The following is a 20,684-nucleotide window of genomic DNA, read 5'->3' as shown; positions in this document are numbered from 1 at the left end:
TTGCTGTAAAGTTCATATAGACATCTTACAAATCTTGAACATTCTGATTTTATTATGGTTTTCACGGATATCTTTGATCTATCAGGATACAAACCATACGAAGAATGTAGGACTGGATCATCTCAGGCTTGTTATAATAGTTTAGGAAAAGCTAGTATCCATAAATAAGCATATAAGATTTCCTTTGGCAAGACTGGAAGTTGGAGGAATCAATTCGTTTGGAGTGCATCAGGGAAATACACAGATGTTGCCACCTCAAAATTGAGAGAGAGATCCAAGTCCACCTGCGGTCCAATGAGATTCTCCAATCAAAATTAGATGGATTTTGCCTATCCATCTTCTCAAAGAAAAATAGAAAAAGATGAAAGTATGTGAACTAGTAGAGGCTTTGAAGAGCCATTTTGCAATATATTGCACAATTGGAAGGTGAAAACTTCACTAATAAATTAGCAAATTTTGTCCCTTACCAATGGAAATTCTTCCATAGAAAAAAAAACGTGTGCTACCTGGGCATATGACCCCTTCATCCTGTAAAACTTGGGCCAATCATGAATCTTTGACAAGTTTGCAGAAGCCTTTGCATCATAAATCTATTAGCAAATAAGGCTAAATAAAGTCTAAGAAGAGAGAACTAAATTGCTCTTTATACTAAAAAGTGCTAAGGCTTATGAAACCTTTTAAGTTTTTCTTAGCTATACCAAATTACATAGGATCAAATCCTGCCTTCATCAGAATTTGTGGATAAGGATAATTGAGATAGAGCTATCCATCGTGTATTGTCCCCCTCCTTTTTATTCTTTTTAGATGAAGTTCCCTACGAGAAGGCAATATGAACTATCGAAAAGTGACTATATATAATCGGAAACTCGCCCGCATCCATCTTAGTTAAATATGAATTATCTAACTTGAGACAAACTTGCCAAGTCTAATGCCAACCGTATATTAATAAATGACCAATGCCGATATATAAGCAACTCTCACATACAATCACCAAGACATAGGCTAACTCTTTTTGGAATTTTTGCCTAGAGTTGGCAATGATTAACTTGTTTAATCCATCTAACTTGATTCCATGCATTGTAGATTGAGTCAGCTTACGTGTTTAATAAAATGATCAAATTCAGATTTGAATATTTGATCTATTAAATAAAAATATCAATTTCAGCGCAACAAATTTTTAATATATCTTATATCTTAATTGATCTGATTGCCATCATTATTTTTTTTGCTTGTCATGGCAGGCACCTAAGCACATTGAAGTTAATCTTGTTCTTTTAAGCTCTTCAGAGTGCCCAAGAGCCTAGCAATGACACTTTGACATGCCTAGAAATGGTGAATGATGATCCAAGATCACATGATTATCAGCCGTCCATTTCATGCACCTCATATAACTAAAAGCCAGAGTATTTCCTTAGAATATTCCGTTAATTTATTCCCGAGTCCTTGTCGCAGTGAGGGACCATTTTAAGGGCTCCCAATATATAAATCTCTATCTTTCCACTTGCCTGCTCCTTTTTCTCCGGTTCGAGGGTTTTTGTGACCGTCCTAGAGTTTCTGCTCTACTCCCGCCGTCCTCTCGCTCCATCTGCACCCGCTCCAATGGCGATCTCCTTCTCGGATCTCCACACCGAAGCCGGCCTCAAAACCCTTGAAGAATTTCTTGCCGGGAAGACCTACATCTCCGGGTGAATTGCTACTCTTCATCCTTTACTTCGTTTTTTTTTTTTTTTTTTCAATTCTTTTCATTTAATTGGATCTATGATTCGTTCTGTTTATCCGTTTTTGCCTTTCGATTGCGGGTGTTTACACTGCAAAAATCTGATCTTTTGACGATCTGGATCCGTTGAATCTTTTTGGATAGATTTGTTAATTTTTTTTGGTTACTTTCATGCTTTTATGCATCTTGATAGCTGTATATTTGGTGTTTTAGCCCAAAGGTTGCATTTTTCACGGGTTTTTGTGGTTTTTTCAGAGATCAGATCACCAGAGATGATATCAAAGTCTTTGCAGCAGTATCGAAAAGGCCAGGAGGGGAGTTTCCGAATGTGTGCCGGTGGTACGAGAGTGTATCTTCGATTATTGCTCCAAGGTTGGTGCGTTAGATGCTTTTGTGACTTTGATTTCGTTCTAAGTTGTTGCTTTTGAGCTGTGAAGCTATGAGTTATACTCCATGCTTTAATGCATTTTAAAAATTATTTTTAAAATTTGAAGTATTTTAGGAAGACAGATATCTGCTTTATTATTCTGTTATAAATGTTCTCATGTTGATGATATCCTGATTAAATGTTTAAGTGTTTGGTGATGTGTCAGAATTGCTTCATTATGTTGGCAATTGGCTTGAAAGTGTGCTCGGATTAGTCTATCTATGACTAGGGAAAGGGCAATTGGATAAAAAGAGCTGTTTAATTGTCAGATTATTGTTCTTTAGAAGCAGTGTAGTCTAGCATTTTTTTTTTTATTGTACTGTTTGTTCTTGATTGGTGTTTCTATTGTGGTTCGACTGGTTACCCTCCTTTTCTGCTCATTCTTTTTGTGAGATGTTATTGTTAGCGGTCTTGTATAAGGTGTACAACTTTGATATGTTTTGACTTGCCTCCGTGTTCCAAGGAAAAAATCTGTAATTTAGTGAATATGCTCATCAGTGGTTTCTAAAACAGTCTTTTCATCTGTGATATGTTTGGACTTGCCTCTGTCTTCCAAGGAAAAAATCTGTAATTTAGTGAATATGCTCATCAGTGGTTTCTAACACAGTCTTTTCATGCTTTCTTCATGAACAGCAATTTTTATTTTTATTTTTACATTTTTGTCTAATAAGATTCATGCATTCCTTTCATGGCGCTAGGCTAACTACTCCACTCAATCAGTAGAGATAAATTTCTGTTCCATAAAATTCAGTGATGTTGTTTATTGGTGATATGCATGCTCATCAAACTACCTGATCAATGCACATTTTTTTTTTTTGGTGAAGATTTGTAGCATGTAATAAAATTGAAGTTCTTCACCACTAGTAATATGGAATTCTTGCCGTTTCTTTGTGATGGTCCATTGCATCACTTCTCTACCAAGAAGAATAGTCTTGATTCCCTCTTCAGAAAATCATAAGGACTTCACTGATTTGTAATTACTTAGGTTGATAAAACATGTGTTAATTGAAGCAGCCCACTCGAATTTGAAATCGAAACTCATACCAACTTCTTGTGATTGAGCAATCAAAAATTGACATAAAATATGCTTTTATTATGTCTTTTAAGGCCCAGAACTTCTGGATGTCTATCACTAGCTAAGCTTGGTCTGTTTGAACCAAAAATGTTGAGACTTCTGGACCATGTGAAATGGGTCAGTCACTTTTCTTGTTTCTATACGGAACAAGATTACAGTGCTCTGGACAGTGGGAAGTTGGTCATTCACTTTTCTTGTCTCCATATGGAATCTATGGTACATCCAAATTTCTCATGGATTTTATTTTATGATCTTTGAATGTATGCACCAGGTTGTGACAATGATGTATGGGTGTCCATGTATACCCCAATTGATTTTGACAACCCTTGTATTTTGTATAGTTTATAACATTGTCTGGTGAAGCAATTGAGTTAGTTATCAGATTTTGAATGTCTGATGTTTGATTTGGAGATGTAAATTTGATGAGAGTAACTCTAAATCTGATAATATATATATTATATGGGAAGATAACATGCTGCTGCTAATTAGGTCTGTGGCTCATCAAAGGAAATATTCTTACTCCAGTAGAATACTCTTTGGTAGGAAGGATTCGAATAGAGAAGAATTCTTAAATCTTGGCACCAACCTCTGAGCTTATTCCATACATGTTACAACTAATGTCCAGGTTGATGTCAACCCTATGAATTACTGCTGGATTACTAGCCAATATAATTTTGGGCAAGAGATGGACTGGCTATAAATTCTGAGGACATGATAAGGGAGAAATTCTCATATGTTGTAGATGTTCATGCAGCATGAGGCTTTTAAGGTTTCTTTGTAAGTCGCTAGAGTTTGTGTGGTATAGGATTAGATAGTGGCTTGGTATTGATGAATGATGAGTTCTTAGCTTAAAAGTTGAATTTTGTTATTTCACATTTTGGATTTAATTACAGCTGCAGCTTACAGGGGTCATAACTTGTGATTTGGGAGTTCATTTAGCTAGTTATATGCAATTTCAGGTTGCCAGGCACATCCTGGAGTTTTAGGTGCATCCAACTTGATTAGACTAAGTTATCATGGCCTGTTATTTTTCTTTAAAAAAAAAATTCTTTAGTCACAAGTTTGGTTTAAGGGTTTGAATTAATTCTTTCAAATCAATATTCAATTTTAGACTTTATAGGTTTAAGTAATTGTGTTCTATGTGTTGTACTGGTGATGCCATTTCCTAGATAACAAAGATGAATTAATGGTTTGCATTTAGTTTTGGTTCCTCTCTTCTCTTTTAAGTAAGTGTAGCCTATATATTTGGATTAAAAGAATAATCCTATTTTAGTGCTATCTAAGCAAACTGGATTAAGTAAAAAATTAGCCATCTTTTTCTCCTTTTTTTTCTAAAAAAAAAAAACCCTTACACTCCGGTTAATGTGCCATTGTCATGGAAATAAAATGGCTATGTGGTGTGAAAAAGTGGATTAAGGGATTTGTTCCGCCTCATCCCTGTATCAAATAGGGTAGTGGTGGACTATGCACATTCGCTAAATCTTTGAACGGACTACGAAGCATAGTTGTCAAATCGGGATTCGACTCGTGAATTGCCCATGTCTTAACTCGAATCGTGACTCAAATCGTAAGATTCAAGAATAAATTCAGTTTTTTTTATAAAACAATAGATATTAGCATAAAAACAAAATTAACATTATAAAAATGATAAAAAAATATAATAATATCTTATTTTGTGTAATGAATTTGATAAAAAATGATAAAAAATGTAAAAAATATTCAAAAAAAAAGTTAAAACTATTAAAAAGTAAGAACTATTAATTTTTTTTTTGGTTAAGTAGCTGTGCCTTGGCTATGTGTGTGTATTTTTTTTTTTTTGTAAGTGGCTGTGCCATGGCCCACGGGAACAATAGGCAACGCCACAGGTCAGCCCACAACAAATGTCCGATCAAAAAAAAAAAAAAGGGAAAAAGCCTTCATCAGTGGCTTCGTACATGGCTTCGTAGGAAGATTCGAGAAAAAGCTTCAGCCGGATTATTAAAAAAAAAAAGAAAGGCTTCGTGGTGGCTTTAGAGAAGAGAAACAGAGCGGGGGAGAGAAACAGAGAGATCAAGAGATTGGGGAAGAGAGACAGAAAGATTTAAAAAAAAAAAGAAAAAGGCTTCGAGGTACCTATCAGACGAACAATGAACTCGCAGGAATGCTTCGAAGGCTTTGAGGATTCCTTTTCCCCACGTGCTCTCTTCTTGTTCTCGCCGTAGTCTTCGAAGACTCAAAGCAGTCGGAGAAAATGGAGAAACAGTTGCAAATAGAAGTTCAAAGGTTTGGGACTTACTTTTTTTTGCCAAAATCTGACTCTTCCACTTCCAAAAACAATGAACGATTGATTTGGGAATTATCTTTTCCGACTCGACGGTATCGGACGACCCCACGAGTCGCACGATTCAGCCGATGAGTCCGCGATTCAGGTACTATTCTTCCTCTCTTGCGATTCTTCATTTCGGTTCGACTCAGCCTGGCTTAGAATCGTTTCGAATCGTACGAGTCGAATTGTGACTCATACGATTCTAACAACGGAGCTGCGAAGTCCCTGGAGTTAGAGAATTAACAAATTATGAAATATGCTGCAGAAAGTCCAGGTGCTAAAAAATAGGAGAGCAGGAGTGCAATTGGCTCCTTAGACAAAAATTTAGGTTTGTGTTGTGTTAATTAATTATTCGTGAATCGTGATCCTTTATGTAAAAGTTACATTTTGCTATTTCTTTCTTTATGATTTTTTTGTGTACTCAGCGATTGCAAGGTCATATGTGGAGATAAATTTAGAATGGAATTGTGAATTGCTTTATAGTTTATATCCTTTTGGCACAAGAAATTTGTTATGTATTACAGCAAGTAGGTATATTTCAAGAAGCATGAAATCATGGTGGTCTTCGCATATAGTATAGGTCCTGGGATATTTGAACACTGGTCTATGCATTTATTATGTTATATGATATAGCCTGCATAATTCAGATTATTCATTTGAAATGTATGGTAATTATTTAAGAAATTGTTTAGTAATTGGCATGTCTCAGTTTTAAATAGTAAAACTTTATTCTGGAAATAGGAAACAGGTTCTCTGTGTGAGATCAGCTTTAGCTTCCAAAATGAGTTCCATGGTAGCTTTGCATTTACCTGATTAAAATTATGATGAGCATGCTTTGCGTTTTCCCACTAATATAGACTTGCATATCAACATATTTTTTTACATTGTTGTGGTTAAATATTGTACATACATTTTTACGTGTTAATTCGGTCAAATTGCTTCTTATTCTTGAGTATGATGTTTTCGATCTTTTCTTCTTCTTTTTTTTTTTTTAAAAAAAATTTCTCAGCACTCTATTTTACCCTGTATCATGACAATTCATTGTTTATGAATCAGATTTCTCGGTAATGCTGTTGGAGTCAAAATCACAAGCCAAGCTGCATCCTTAGCTCCTGCCCCTGCAGCTGAATCGGCAAAGGTAATCCTTTCTCCTTTTACATTCATTTCCTTTTTGTTGTTTCTGTGAGTAGGCGTCTGGATGTGGTGATGACGTTTCAGATATTCTTTCCTTTTTTTTCTTTTGCAAAAACAATTCTCCATCTGTGGAATGTGAGGTTGGAATCATATGAACATATATTTTTTATGATAAGGATGATTCTTACATTCTTTAAAGGCAAGTTGTTGTCTCCTGATATGAAAAGGCCCAAGTTGTGCATTTGAATCATCATATTGATTTAATATCGGTCAAAAGTGCTCCCATCGAGGTTTCAGTAACAAGCACTATTGTTCTGTTATAATAGTCCCCACCAGAACCATTATTAACTATTAGAATGGTTATAACATCCATTATTTGCCAAAAAGTGTCAAGATTCAGATAATTATGGATTAAAATTATGACAGTTATAACAACTTTTATCTGCCATAGCAAGAGGGAGTAATGGTCAAAAAGGGAAATAATGTACTTATTTCCTTCACTACAGTTTTGAGCATGATAAAATATTCTTTTATCAGTTATAACATCTAATATCTGCTACTACAACAAGAAATAATATGCAATAGTGGAAATAACATTGTTATTTGTTCCACAACACTATGGAAGAAGGACTTTTTTTGTTTTATCTGTTTAACTGAATAAAAATCCCAGCTTAGGAAGATTTGAATTTTTAAAATAATGGTATTTTGTTAAACGAAAGTTAAAGAGGTAAATAATGACCATTATTCCTTTTATATAATGATCACTCTATCAAAACAGTGGTCAAATAGCATTGTTATTTGAAGCATTGTTGTTTATTGATACAATGAAAAAGATCCCTCTGGAACATTGTATAATGGCGATTATTTTTTAACCATGGTTTCCATTAGTATCAGTTTATGCGGACTTAATATCTGGAGTGGTGAGTTGGGTGGCTCCATGACTTATATTACAATCTGCTCATCGAGTTACAGTTTCATTTGCATAGGTTGTTTCAGCTTCTTACAACCAAATGTCTTTCACTGTGTAAAGTTGGCCATTTTGAAATATTCTTTTAGATTGGCTGCAGTCTATCAGTCCTAGCATAATCTATCTTGCATTTTTTTGTAAATGCTTCACCTTTCAATCTTCAACTTAAGAATGCTTAATGTGCTCCCTGAAGGCTACAGAGGATGATGATGATATAGACCTCTTCGGTGAGGAGACAGAGGAGGAGAAGAAAGTGGCAGCGGAGCGGGAGGCTGCTGTGAAAGCCTCTTCCAAGAAGAAAGAATGTATGCTCTTCTGAACTTGTTCTTTGCTTGTCTGTCATTAAGGAAGACAGTTTAAATGTTCAACCTTTTTCATTCAACCACATTATATTGTGGTCTTACTATCGTGGTTATCATAGTTGCTAGTTAAATAAAAAATGCTCATTTGATTTTTTGTTGTCAGCTGGAAAGTCATCTGTCCTTATGGATATCAAGCCTTGGGATGATGAAACAGACATGAAGAAGCTGGAGGAGGCTGTTCGCAGCATTGAGATGCCTGGCCTCTTATGGGGAGCATGTGTGTCCTCTTATGTTTTGCCAATCTATATTGTGGTGCTTTTTTTTTTTAATTAAAAAAAAAAAACTAAAAACTGACTTGTTATTAATCAACTGCAGCAAAGCTTGTGCCCGTGGGTTATGGCATTAAGAAGCTGCAGATCATGTTGACCATTGTAGATGACCTCGTATCAGTTGACAGCCTTATTGAGGAGCATCTCACGGTGGAGTCCTGCAGTGAATATGTTCAGAGCTGTGACATTGTGGCCTTCAACAAAATCTAGATGTGTCTCAGCCATTTAATCCAGGTGAAGCGGTTATTAGGTAATTGTGTTCTCAGGGTAAAACCTTGTAGTACTGTTTTTTGAATCTTTTTTTAGGCTTTGGCTTGGAAAAATATTATGAGATTTATTGTCTGACCCCAAGGGGATTCGTAGGTACTTTTGTTTGAAAGGTCGTTTCGGCTGTCATGATATTTTATTATATTTTACAAGTTTTGAGAACTCTATGAGATGAAGTGTTTTACGTGATGAAATTTCTGAGTAAATGTCGATATGACAATGGGAAGCTGTTTCTTGATGTTCTTTGTTCTGAATAATGAGCATGTTGATCAGAATAATCAGAGCAATCAATGTGAACTTGGTTTTCACTTGTCCTTCAATTGGGAATCTGCAGGATGGGCATTAAAGCCCTGCATGTAAACAATAGTGGCATTGTTTTGGATGCATGTAAACAATAAAAGCCTGTTTGGATGCACCTGGTTCATATGGGATCGGGAGATTTCCAGGAAATTATAAGCTTTCGGTTGAATAGAATTTAAAATAATGTTTGAATGACATTTTAGGGATCCAAATTTTTTATGGCAGCTAATAGGTAGTTTGGATTGCTCATCGGTGTATTTTCATCCTCATTTGTGTTAGGAGATGAAAGAGGACAGGGACTACCAAGTCTCCAGAAATTACGGAAGGTATTTTTGAGAGGAAATGAGCCAGGAAAGCAGGAAGGTTAAAAGAGACTTTACCAGCCTGAAGAATGGCCCCCGCAGCCAATAGGGTCTTGACATGAAAGCTTATAGCTTTATACTCAATCCGAGAAAATAATCTAAACTTCAATATAAAAATAGTAATAGAATATTGATGGATAAAAATATTATCCATTTTAGATCAGATTTGGTGGCTTGGCCAAGGGGTAAGGCGGGGGCTGCATGTCCTTTTATCCCTATTTCAAATTCGAGTGTCACCTCAGACAATTTTCTTATTCAGCCGATTAAATATCACAAATTCTTGCGCCTCAAGAAGCATGTAAAATATGCAATTTTTTTCACAAACTATGATTTCAGGGTACCGGTCCAAACCGGTATCCATGGGGATGAAGTAGACCTTGTTCATGATTGATTCAGACATCTATTTGATTTATGATATCAATTGGAAACCAAGAGAATTCTGGAATTCAGAACTACGAAATGGATCGGAAATGTTAGCATCCAAAAGTTGTTAAAGGGTATTCCATTTCATTGCAGGTCTTGGTGAGCTGGTCCTGTAAACTCGGGGTGCTGGATGAAGTGGAGCAGGTTCTGAGAGAATTTTCTAAGGAAAACAGAAACTGCATTCTTCAAATTGTTCCTCAAATAAAGGTGGTACAAGTTGTGTGAGGTTTTCAAATGGTTTCCAGTGAACAAGTGTATAATGCTTCATGGATGGTTAGTCTAAGGCACATGAAAATGGAAAATCCAGACAGCCTCTACGATTTCTTTCATTTTCCTGGTCATATGAAAACATTTCAGGTGTCATTACTATGGAGAGCCTCATAAATTTATTCGGATAGGAGTAAATCAAGAAGACAATAGCGTATCTCAAATATAAGACTCTTATAATAATGAGTTTAAAACTTTTATGATTTCAGACAAACATTTCACTTGGCTTGGAGACAAGAGGAGACCAAGTTCCTGAAACAGCCATTGAATTCAGAGCCTTGTTAAGTTACAAATCCTGGACAATATCCCCACTTGGGTCTACTCAGCAATCCCCAAAGGCAGGTGGGCATCTTCTATGCCAAATCTTCTCCCTGTTCTTGATGCATGCTTCGTTGGCATACATTTTAGGCCAGGGTCACTGCATTGCTTCTCAGATGAGAAAATGCCCAGTTCTGCATCAGTCTTTGCCTCGAAGCCGGCCAAGAGCACCCTCAGTCTAACAATCTCTGCCTCTAGTGCTTCTACCAACTGCAGTCTTCCTCGAAGGTTTTGGTTCAATGTGTGCAATCTCTTCGCTTCATCTTCCGGGTGAATTGCATCGGCCACCTTCTCTTGATGCTTCCTAACAACCTCTCTGTTCCCCTTTGGCTTTCCAGACTCCTTGGCTCTACTCTCTTCCTCCTCTTATCTTTCTCATTCAGAATCTGCCACTTGGTTCTGCATGTGGTATGGTTTCTAAGGAGTTCATCAAAGTCATTAGATATGTCGGAATTCAACAATACTAAATGGCTGGAATCATTTACTTCTCCATCATCCATTTTCACTTGATTTGGCCATATGAAGTGCCAATTGTCATCAGTTGTTTTGATTTAGTAAAGAATTCGATCAAAACTCAAGTATGTAAAATTTTATTAAGGATGAATAAACAAGGCACCACCGTTCTTATAGCAAAATGTCTTCAAAAATTGGACAATAGCATTACAAGAGACTGCCTGTGTGGGCAAAGGTCTAGTCGAGCGTAGCTCAAGGAACATTTGCCAAATATGTCCATATCTTTGGGAAAAAAGATCTCGACGTGGAAGCAAACAAAAAATATGTGGTTTCAAGTCATAAAATCCAAGCGAAGGGACAGAACTCTATGATCATCTCTAAATTGGTAGGTTCTTGGAATACAGACAACAAATAATGGAACTTTTATAAAAGAAATAACCAGATAGTTATTCAATCTATAGAGTTGAATATGAGCATCAAGACAAGGCCAAAGCATATAAATCAATAATAGGTTGGAGGCAGCCGAGCTTTAAGTGAAAAGCAAGATAACATCGGAGAAGAAAGCTTTTTGTAACATTTTTTGACGTTCTTTTAGAGATCATAGAATCTAAAAAAATAGAAGAACTGAGGTAGGGGTTTCAGTTGTAGTAGTCTGACTGAGAAATGGATCAGAGAGGAAAACTTCGACTTTTCCTTCTATGCTCTCTGGACGTTCGGCATAAAAATCTGTGGATACCCAAACTTTGCATGTACTTGGAAATACAGGAACCCCTCTTTTGTATATAATTTAAAGTGCATTTAACTTATAATTTTCTGAGTACCAGCTTAATGGAATGCTTTCTCAATTTCTTTTTCAGCTCAATTCCTTTTAATGTCATCCTCAATATTTTCTTCCTGAAATTATTTCTTCCGTTTTTTTCTCCATGCGACCCTTCAGCTTCGACTTTTCAGTGACTTCCATCCATGGCTCTGCATTAGAATTTAGAACCTACCAAAGAAAAAGTATTTCATAACAAGCATACCGCATTCGATCCCATCAAAGACTACCAGCCTCACTGGCCTCTTAACACAGCCACACAAAATAAAGAAATCTAATATGATGAACTTTGTGAAAACCGAAAACTGCTGAAGGTCCCCACCAGTCAAGTGTTTCATGTCTCTCCAGAAAAGGGAGATTTTCACTTAAAAATTCTGGGATTTAGATGAGCATTCACAGAGTGGAGAATAATAACAGGAACTGTTTTCAGCAACCCATCATTGGCATTGCACAGGTAGAACAATTACGACAGCAAACATAACTTCGCCACTTAAACTGGTGGGAACGTAAAACCTACCATGAGTGTGCAAGGCAAATCTGATGCACTCAAAGACGAGCATATAATTCTGGTGCGCCAAAGATGCAAGTTCCAATCACTGGAATTTGTGATTGGGAACTATGCAAGTAGAACACAAATTACAAAATAAATTAGCATTTGAACGAGTGTTCTATTGCAAACCCACCAAGTTCAAGAGCTCAACATAATTTATAGGGGCAAACCTTTGACTTAGACAAAAATATGAGCCTCGGTGGGACCCACTAGCTAATGAATCAAAAACATAAACCAACGCTAGTTTCATACCATAGTTACTCATCATCCTCAGTTTTTGCCCTTTTCTTCTTTTTCTTCTTCTTTTCAGTTTCCATATGGACATCACCATCTAATTCTTCTCGATCCTTCTTCTTCCTCTTCTTCTTGGCAGTCCCATTTTCTTCTATATCGTGAGCATTCACCCCATTCACTGCTTCAGTAGCCATTCCGTCTTCCTGTTGCTCCTGTGCCAGCTTATGTTTCTTTTTCTTCTTTTTCTTTTCAGTTCCAGGCTCCGCAGAAGCATCCCCATCAGCAGCAACTTCAGTTGGCTTATCCTCATCCATGGGCTCGCCATTCACAGCCTCACCTTTAGATTTCTTTTTCTTGCTTTTCTTCACAGAAGCTTCATCCTTCTGTCCATCTGAATTGACAATTTTTTTTGTCAGTATATATATGGCCCAGTTTGCAAAGTACTACTTGACATGTTGAAATAAGAGCAGCTTTAGTGAAAAATCAGATTTGACAAAGGTAATAAACAAGCAGCAGCTGCATTTAACAGCAAAACAGAGAACCAAAAAGGTTAAGATGCATCGAGAACTTGTATAAATGTAGGATTCGATGCTATTGTAGAGTAACAAAAATCTGCTTCTAGAATCCAAATAAGCTTATGAACGGACAAAATTTGGATTGGAAAAATCAAGAAACCAACTCTCCAATCAAGAATAGATGATTATTCATCAGATAATAGCAAAATTGAGAACCAAAAAGGCCTAGATGTACTAAGAACTTGCATAAATCTAGGATTCAATGCTATAGCAGAGTAACCAAAATCTGATTCTAGAATCCAAATAAGCTTCAGAACAGAGGAAATTAGTATCGGAAGCATAAAAAAACCAACTCTCCAATCAAGAACAGATGATTATTCATCAAATGAGAATGCAGTTTATGGACTTGCACACTGAAAGAAATGAGAACTTCCGAACTGTCAAAAAGTTTCTCTGCTCGTGATAGAGCATTCATATGTGAAGATTCAGATATTGGTTCAATGAAGGGCCCATACCATCAGCATCTTGTGAGCCGATGCTCTCAATAGCTGCTTTCATCACATCAACATTCTTGCGAGGCGCAATGCCCTTGTCATAGAAGTCCAATCTCTCTTCAACCTGTTCACGCAGCTTTGCCCCAAAAATAGATGTATTCGTCTCTGCATGCAATATTGTACAGATCAATGAACAAACAAAAGATCTACAAAAATGATATATAGCTCAGAAAAGAGATACATCCTCCACAAATAAAGACTAACCAGAGAAACAATCGATACGGGATGCAATGGAACACTTATTTGCAAGGTAACGAGCTAACCGGCCTTTGTTTCGAGCAGATGCCCGGCCAATAAATGAAGAGTGGAAGATGAGACCATACTTTGGAGTGTTTCCTCGGGTTTTCAATGCTCTATAGACATCAAGAAGAAAAATAGTAATGCAAACAATACAAGTATCACATAATTGGTGTTCAGTGAACTGGCTAGCACTGCAAGTAAATATTTTAAACTTCAATGCACAGTATCATGTCAATTAATATATTTGGTAAGTGCAAAATATTGAAAAAGACCTATGCAATATTAACCTAGTATTTTTATATGCAAGAGCTCCTTGAAGGGAAGCCTCCACAGTTTGAAGGATGTCCAACATTTACGTTCATAAAGATGACTCATATATCAAGCATATCCTATTCTAGCATAAACGGTGCCATTTTTTTGATGGCCAAGGTTGATTCTGACCTTGTATGATTGGATAGGAAGCTATGGTAGGGTGAGATTCAAACCTGAAAAGTGCCTTCTCAGCACCAAGTATCTGAAGAGTAGATGAAGGGCATTTTGCAAGATTTGAAAGACTCCCAGCATGAGATATCAAACGGGCACCCACAACTTCACCTATCAGAGATGTGAGATTTGGTGCTATATCATTCATTTTTGTGACAAGATACTCATAGAGCTTCTTCCTATACTCAGAGAGATCCATTACTCTCTGCGCAAACTGCTGAACATTAATCAAATCAATTGGAGACAGATCCTGTCCTGAAGAGGCAAGAAGAAGTATAAATGAAGGATAACATTTTGAAAATTACAAAAGGATAATGATCTTATTTTGTGTTACCCATGGATGCTTTAGCTGCTTCTACAATTTCTTTTGCTTTGTCCTCATCACCTACTACGTCTGCTAAGGCAGGAATATGAATTTCAGACAATTCTGATTTGTTCTCCACAAACTTTGCAATTTTGGCATACAAATAATTGTCACTGATGATCTTTACCAGCTCTGGGAAATGCCAAGAGTACCATTCTCTGCATAACCAGGCAAACTATTTGTTTAGAGGCAATTTTCATGACTGTATGCAAATCCAGGCCCCCATCACACAATTCCAGGTATCTTTTTTCCTTGGAAACTTGTAAAAACTACTAAAAAGACACCAACACAAATACATTTAGCCACTTGGCAACTTAGGTTTCCCTTTCTAGCAGAAAAGGGTGAAACTAGCTTTTTCCTATTCCATTATCTCATGTTGCACTCAAGCATAAGATACATAATAAGTAATTACATATCATGAAACAGACATGACGTTTATAATGAAAGTTGATTATGAGGCCTAAACATGTCTAAATCATTTATACTGTTCTTCTTTAAAAAATAATAATAACAAAAAGCTGATCTATTTTGTGATATTTTCAAGGTCTTAAGCAATTTCACTAGATAAAAATTTTATTTATCTAGAATACAGGACAGCTTCCACCAAAATTGACCATGAACAAAACAGTGTCATTTACAGATGGCAATAATTAGAACCTTATCTTTTACATGTAAGGCATGTCATGCATCAATATTGTGCTAACAATCAGTAGAAAGTGCAACATAATCATCAACTATTCTACGAGATGTAGCTATTTATATCCAAAATCATATAATATGGGAAAAAAATAACTAGCCATGCACAAGCAGAGCAGACAATGGCCAGGACACATGGTTAGCCAGGCTTTGCACAAGCTCTGTGTATAATAGGTTCGGGTTAGCACCTGGCGTCAACTGTGTGTTAGTTGGCATCATTTGATATCATTCTACCTCATGTCAAATCAGTCCTAACAATAAAATATGAAGCATTACATAAAGAGCCAACTGACATTTGATCAATAGTTTTTTAACAATATTGTCCCACTTGCCAGTAGATATTTTGTTAGGTCACTATTAAGATTGATAAAAGCCTGTATCATTTTTGTTTATTGATTTATCGGCATCAGCAGGCAAACTTATGCATGTGGCATGTAACTTGCTCAACTGATCTAGGCTATTTACTTGGAAGCTTGAAGGACAAGTTATGACATAAACACAATGAAAAAAATATATATATAAGCTCATGGGAAAGATATATACAGAATTTAGTATATCACCAGTTGCGCCATTGATCAAATGCTCCAAGACAGACTAAGATTATTCTGGAATACAAACCTGACTCTCATGGAGAAGGTGTTAATATCCTTGTCCAGGGTATCAAGGAGAAAGATGGCTTGAATAACCATATTATCCACCCTATTAACATTGAACTTGACCTTCGCTCGGCTGTAACTATGCCCCAAACCCAGCTGAGCCTTCTCCAAGTCTGATGGCTATAACCACAAAGACAAAATAAACAGAACAACACGATCTTTAAGTGAAAATCCAGTATAACTTATAGCAGAGACATAAACTACTCAATCAGGTAACAAAAATCCAACCTTTAAGTCTTTAATGAACCTGTCAAAGTGCAACCTGACACCACGAAGGAGCTCGAGAACAAACTCATTACTCTGGCAAGGAATCTTGGTCACTTCGAATATCTGAGACCCAACCTTGGGCTCTGCAACGCCGAGGCTGAACTTGGCCTTCTTCCCATCTTTTGGTTTCGGGAGGTTGATTTCCAAGAAGTTCCTCAACTCATCGGTCATGAGCCCTAAAGACCGCAACAAAATCGAATAAATTCATGACTTCGAACTCCAAATGGGCAACAGATCAGGGAAAAAGGTTTGATTTGGGGTTCACCTTCGGAGATAGCGTTGCATTGGTTGAGGGCATCGAGGGCGGAGGAGAAGGGCTGGAAAGCGACGAGCTTGACCACCTTGCCAAAGCGCGTGAGGTCGTGGACCGAGTTCCGCACGGCCTCGGTGTTCTGGCCGATCTCGTCGAGGCCGTAGGCGTGGAAGAGGGAGTAGCCGGAGGCGGATTCGAAGAGGAGGTAGAGCGCCATCGCGCGACCGAGCGAGCCTTCAACGAGGAGAAGATTGCGATCCTAGGGTTTATTCTCTCCCTCCCCTCTGGTTTTCATCTGGGGTTTTGGAGGCGCGAGGGAGGAGAAGTGGGCAAGCGATCGGGAAAGGTAGGGTTTTGAGGAGGGAGAGGAAGAGAGCTAGGGTTTTACGGGCCTCAGACTCCGCCCGGTGTTCCTCCCAAAATCTTTAACTCGATCAGGGCCGTCCGATGGATCCGATCCCCACCGCCCCCCAAGCCAGGGAAATTAAGTCTGTTTCGGGGCCCAAAATGCCATGACACAACCGGCTAAATCAGACACAGCTTGGTCTATTTGTAGAACTGCCAAAAAAATTCATTAGAATGGGCGACTCGAATCCCACAATTTTTTTTTTTCACTACATTTGAGCCGATCCATTAGATTGCTTCTCTAAATTCTTATAAATATAGATCTAATTCAATCTAATTTAATAAATTATATCAATTTAACTCATGAATCTTAGAAGATGCTTGATTCGCGATCAAAATGATCAAATTATTTAAAATATTTGATTCGTGATCGAAATCGAAATTGAAATAAAAATTTAAATTTATAGAGAAGAGTAAAAATTAAGTTTTATATAAATTAAATTATTTTTATTTCACTCTAGAATTGAAATCGGAATGAAATTTCTCTCAACCAAACGATTGAAATAAAAATCACCCATTCCGATTCCAGATCTTCACTCTCCTCAACCAAGCATCTATTTATAGAATTTTAGATCCAAACATCCAAAAAATTCTAAGAATATGTATTTGAGTTGGATCATGTCCCAAAGGACAAACCAATTCCAACTTGCTCCAGCTATCTACCAGCAATTTAGATAGAATTTGATAAGAGCATAAGGCCCAAAATAAAATCTTCCATCAGGCAAATATTTTTGGCGAGATAATAATTATCCTCTATTATTAGTTATTTTTGCATATTGATGTTATATATATACACACATACATGGAGATATGTGTCAATGCCTTGATATTATTTCAGAGTCTTGGAAGCTCTTGGCATATATTTAAATCTCATACTTTTTAGCATTGGTGGTGTCCCAAAAGATGGGGTAGTAAAAGAACTCGGGAAAAATTGGGAAAGGTGGTGTCCCAAAAGATGGGGTAGTAAAAGAACTCGGGAAAAATTGGGAAATGATTGATGGTGAAACCGCTTTCCCAGCTTGTGTTGTATTTCAAATGCATTATTTTCCACTAAAAGTGAACCAAAAAAAAAAGTACGGCAATTTACTTTGCTCTTTGAAGTCATGGACGGAGGATTGTGGAAATTTTTTTGTTGTTGGTGGAGAAGGTACTAAGTTGCTTGCTGCTAAAAGCATGGAAAATTAAAGTGGAAGAGAGTCTTAGAGTTGTGCTTAAACCAAACTAATTTCATGATGATAGGGTTTTTGATTTAGTTATGTTATTCATAACATGAGTATAACCAATCTTCTATGATCAAATAGAATTCACTGAACAAAGAGTACTAAAATCGGACAGAGTAGCCAATTAATTTCACCGTGATAAGGTTTTTGATTTAGTTATATTGTTTATAGCATGAGTATAATCAATTTTCTAAGATAAAATAGGATTAATTGATGATGAACCATGATATTTAGGATATGATCTATCTATTTCAGATCGTACATGGTTTGTCTCCTGGATGTCCCAACAACATCTTCTAAGCTCAAATAAAAATTATCGATGTTGAGATCTAATATTTGATGTACTCATCTTTCTATTTCACCTCATATATGTTTTATTTTTTTTTTAATTTTTTTTTTTACAAAAAAACTTTTCCTCTCATTTTGCAGTAGGGTCATAGAGGGTGGGTTGGAGGAGTCTGCCAAAGTCCGATAATCCAACCCATCTAACTTGAAAGATTGGCTTGAATACACATTCTAACAATGAATTAATCTCGATAGAAATACAACTGAACTTGTCTTAAAGGTGGTGCAGTTTGATGCTTGGTCTTTAGCAAACCAACCTCATTATCCAATTTCACAAAAACATGAATTAACTAAAATTGACCTCCCATAAAGAAGTTATTGTTAAGGCAAATGTCATATTTTTGCAGTATTCACAACTAGATATTGCAACAAATAGAATGTAGTCACTGTGATACTATGAAATAAGAGTAAATAATTCAAGCGAGTGATTAGCAAATAGTTCCAAAAGCCTTAGTCTGGGATGGGGGTCTTTTTTCTGTTTCCCTGCCCATAAGTTAATTTCATTTTGATATTCTATTCTTCTGTGGGTATTGATGCCACCAGCTTTCGTTCAACACATGAAATAAACTCCTACCAAAAAAAAAAAAAAAAACAAAAACTCGTGCGACGGTTCTTTCCAAAATTCACGTCTAGTGCATTGATTTTCTAACCAACTCACGTGCTCACGTGCCTTCTGTCAGCGACATGAAATTTAGTCCCATATCGAACACAGGATCAAAGCTATCTTTCTACTTCTATATTCTGTCAACATGATGGAACGTCTCTTTGGAGACATCCGATAAAATTGGAACGATACAGAGAAGATTAGCATGGCCCCTGCGCAAGGATGACACGCACAAATCGAGAAATGGTCCAAATTTTTTTTCCCTATTCTAGGTGAGCTCTTTAATCTTTTTTTTTTTGTTTTTTTCGATCCATCGTTCGATGTTTTTCTTCTTCGATTTAGCGTAGTTTTTCTTCTCTATTGCAAAATCCTCACCGAGGTACACAAATCGCACCTGATCCATCGTTCTAGGGTTTTTTTCTTCGATTTAGGGTAGTTTCTCTCCTCTTTTGCAAAACCCTCAGCGATTTCCAGGAGTTCTCTTAGGGCTCGTTTGGGTAAGTTTTGATATCAACTTCTGATCCTTTCATTTTCTTTTCTCACGATCCCAAGAGCTCTTTAATCTTTTTTTTTTTTTCGATCCATCGTTCGATGTTTTTCTTCTTCGATTTAGCGTAGTTTTTCTTCTCTATTGCAAAATCCTCACCGAGGTACACAAATCGCACCTGATCCATCGTTCTAGGGTTTGCTTCTTCGATTTAGGGTAGTTTCTCTCCTCTTTTGCAAAACCCTCAGCGATTTCCAGGAGTTCTCTTAGGGCTCGTTTGGGTAAGTTTTGATATCAACTTCTGATCCTTTCATTAGCTTGCTTTTTCTTATACGTTCGAATTTCTATTCTATTCATATGCATGGCAACCAGGATGAACCAGATTGATTTGTTTTCGAATTGGTTATGATGTGTCATTCTTTTCTTATAATTGTAATATCTGTTCTTCAGTTTGATAGAATGGTAACTGTATTTGGATTTGGCGTCTTTGTGAAATGATGTGAAATGAGTCGATGGGTAGACTTACTGGTAGAATTTAGATGGCTAGATATGTAAAATGGATGACAAAGGAAAACAAATAAAATTTACAGGATTAAATTTTATAGTGCAGGAGTTACAGTATTAATTTTTTTTAAAAATCATTTAACGACTACAATTCCCTTTTTTGCTTTGGACTCATTTTGAAGAGATGAAGAAGATGGTAAATGAAGAGATGAAGAAGATGGTGGGTTTTCTAAGGTTGGAAAATAGTGGCGGGTATTGATATAAAAAAAATTACTTTTATTCTTTAAGTTTGAGGCCTCTAGATATGGATTCTTTGATAGAGGAGACTGTAAGGAAGGCCAAATATATAGAATAATTTTCAAAAATTCCATTGTCTGTTGTAATTCTCTAAATCCACTGATTTGATCCAAAGGATTACAAGAGAAGGAAGCAGAAGTTGAGGAATTAAAAATTCCCACTGATTAACTTATGGTTACAACTCCTTGATCTTCTTAGGAATCCTTGTCAGAAATACTTAGATCCAGACATGTTCTTATCCTCGTATGAATTCTTACCTTGTTTGTTCTTATACCATCTAGAATGAAGTCATTTAGTTTCGGCCTATAGAAGCCTCCGAATTATTTCGGTCTAACGGGTTCAAATCCATCGGTTGCTCATTGAGAAAAAAATCCGAGAGTGTGGGATGACTATCTTTATCATCCTTCTCACTTATTTCTGGGATATTCTTGGTCTGTCTGCTTAACGGCGCTAAATCTCTTTTTTCAGTGTGGTTCATTTATTCTTCACTCCTAAAAGCATCTGCTTGAAGAAGTGTGAATCATTCATTTGGTGTCTGGTGATTTGA

The 20,684-nt window shown here is 36.7% G+C and overlaps 3 protein-coding genes and 1 non-coding gene across 4 annotated transcripts; 3 read left to right on the top strand and 1 right to left on the bottom strand.

The window, feature by feature from the left end:
- Positions 1-1,525: 1,525 nt before the first annotated feature.
- On the top strand, positions 1,526-8,741 carry LOC105057687 (elongation factor 1-beta-like). Its single transcript, NM_001319916.1, is given in 6 exon segments — positions 1,526-1,685; positions 1,973-2,089; positions 6,581-6,662; positions 7,819-7,930; positions 8,091-8,204; positions 8,303-8,741. Coding segments are annotated over 6 exon segments (675 nt in total). The 5' UTR covers positions 1,526-1,599; the 3' UTR covers positions 8,467-8,741.
- A 963-nt stretch (positions 8,742-9,704) lies between these two features.
- Positions 9,705-10,594, top strand: LOC140853818 (uncharacterized). The gene is made up of 3 exons (XM_073248847.1): positions 9,705-9,965; positions 10,085-10,217; positions 10,310-10,594. Exons 1-3 carry the CDS (start codon positions 9,843-9,845, stop codon positions 10,465-10,467), a joined length of 414 nt encoding a protein of 137 aa, XP_073104948.1. The 5' UTR covers positions 9,705-9,842; the 3' UTR covers positions 10,468-10,594.
- Positions 10,595-12,111: 1,517 nt separating this feature from the next.
- Positions 12,112-16,684, bottom strand: LOC105057686 (nucleolar protein 56). The gene is made up of 8 exons (XM_010940372.3): positions 16,288-16,684; positions 15,984-16,198; positions 15,718-15,875; positions 14,374-14,561; positions 14,042-14,294; positions 13,521-13,669; positions 13,278-13,421; positions 12,112-12,638 (listed from the first exon to the last, which is right to left on the bottom strand). Exons 1-8 carry the CDS (start codon positions 16,490-16,492, stop codon positions 12,271-12,273), a joined length of 1,680 nt encoding a protein of 559 aa, XP_010938674.1. The 5' UTR covers positions 16,493-16,684; the 3' UTR covers positions 12,112-12,270.
- Positions 16,685-19,004: 2,320 nt separating this feature from the next.
- LOC114914818 (U6 spliceosomal RNA) lies at positions 19,005-19,107 on the top strand. The gene has a single exon (XR_003802607.1). It is a non-coding gene; the product is annotated as a U6 spliceosomal RNA (small nuclear RNA).
- The last annotated feature ends 1,577 nt before the right edge of the window (positions 19,108-20,684 follow it).

The sequence above is a fragment of the Elaeis guineensis genome, chromosome 14, assembly GCF_000442705.2.
Source record: "Elaeis guineensis isolate ETL-2024a chromosome 14, EG11, whole genome shotgun sequence".
Taxonomy (NCBI): Eukaryota; Viridiplantae; Streptophyta; class Magnoliopsida; order Arecales; family Arecaceae; genus Elaeis; species Elaeis guineensis.
The sequence above is the reverse complement of the archived record's forward strand: the minus strand, read 5'-3'. Positions and strand labels throughout refer to the sequence as shown.

Excerpts from the sequence above, each read along its gene's own strand:
- LOC140853818 (XM_073248847.1), top strand. The coding sequence starts at position 9,843 with ATGGTTTCCAGTGAACAAGTGTATAATGCTTCATGGATGGTTAGTCTA. Across the intron at positions 9,966-10,084 it reads GTCATATGAAAACATTTCAG|ACAAACATTTCACTTGGCTT; the intron begins GTGTCATTACTA and ends TTATGATTTCAG. Across the intron at positions 10,218-10,309 it reads TCAGCAATCCCCAAAGGCAG|ATGAGAAAATGCCCAGTTCT; the intron begins GTGGGCATCTTC and ends ATTGCTTCTCAG.
- LOC105057686 (XM_010940372.3), bottom strand. The coding sequence starts at position 16,492 with ATGGCGCTCTACCTCCTCTTCGAATCCGCCTCCGGCTACTCCCTCTTC. Across the intron at positions 16,199-16,287 it reads ATGCAACGCTATCTCCGAAG|GGCTCATGACCGATGAGTTG; the intron begins GTGAACCCCAAA and ends TGCGGTCTTTAG. Across the intron at positions 13,670-14,041 it reads GCTGAGAAGGCACTTTTCAG|AGCATTGAAAACCCGAGGAA; the intron begins GTTTGAATCTCA and ends TGATGTCTATAG.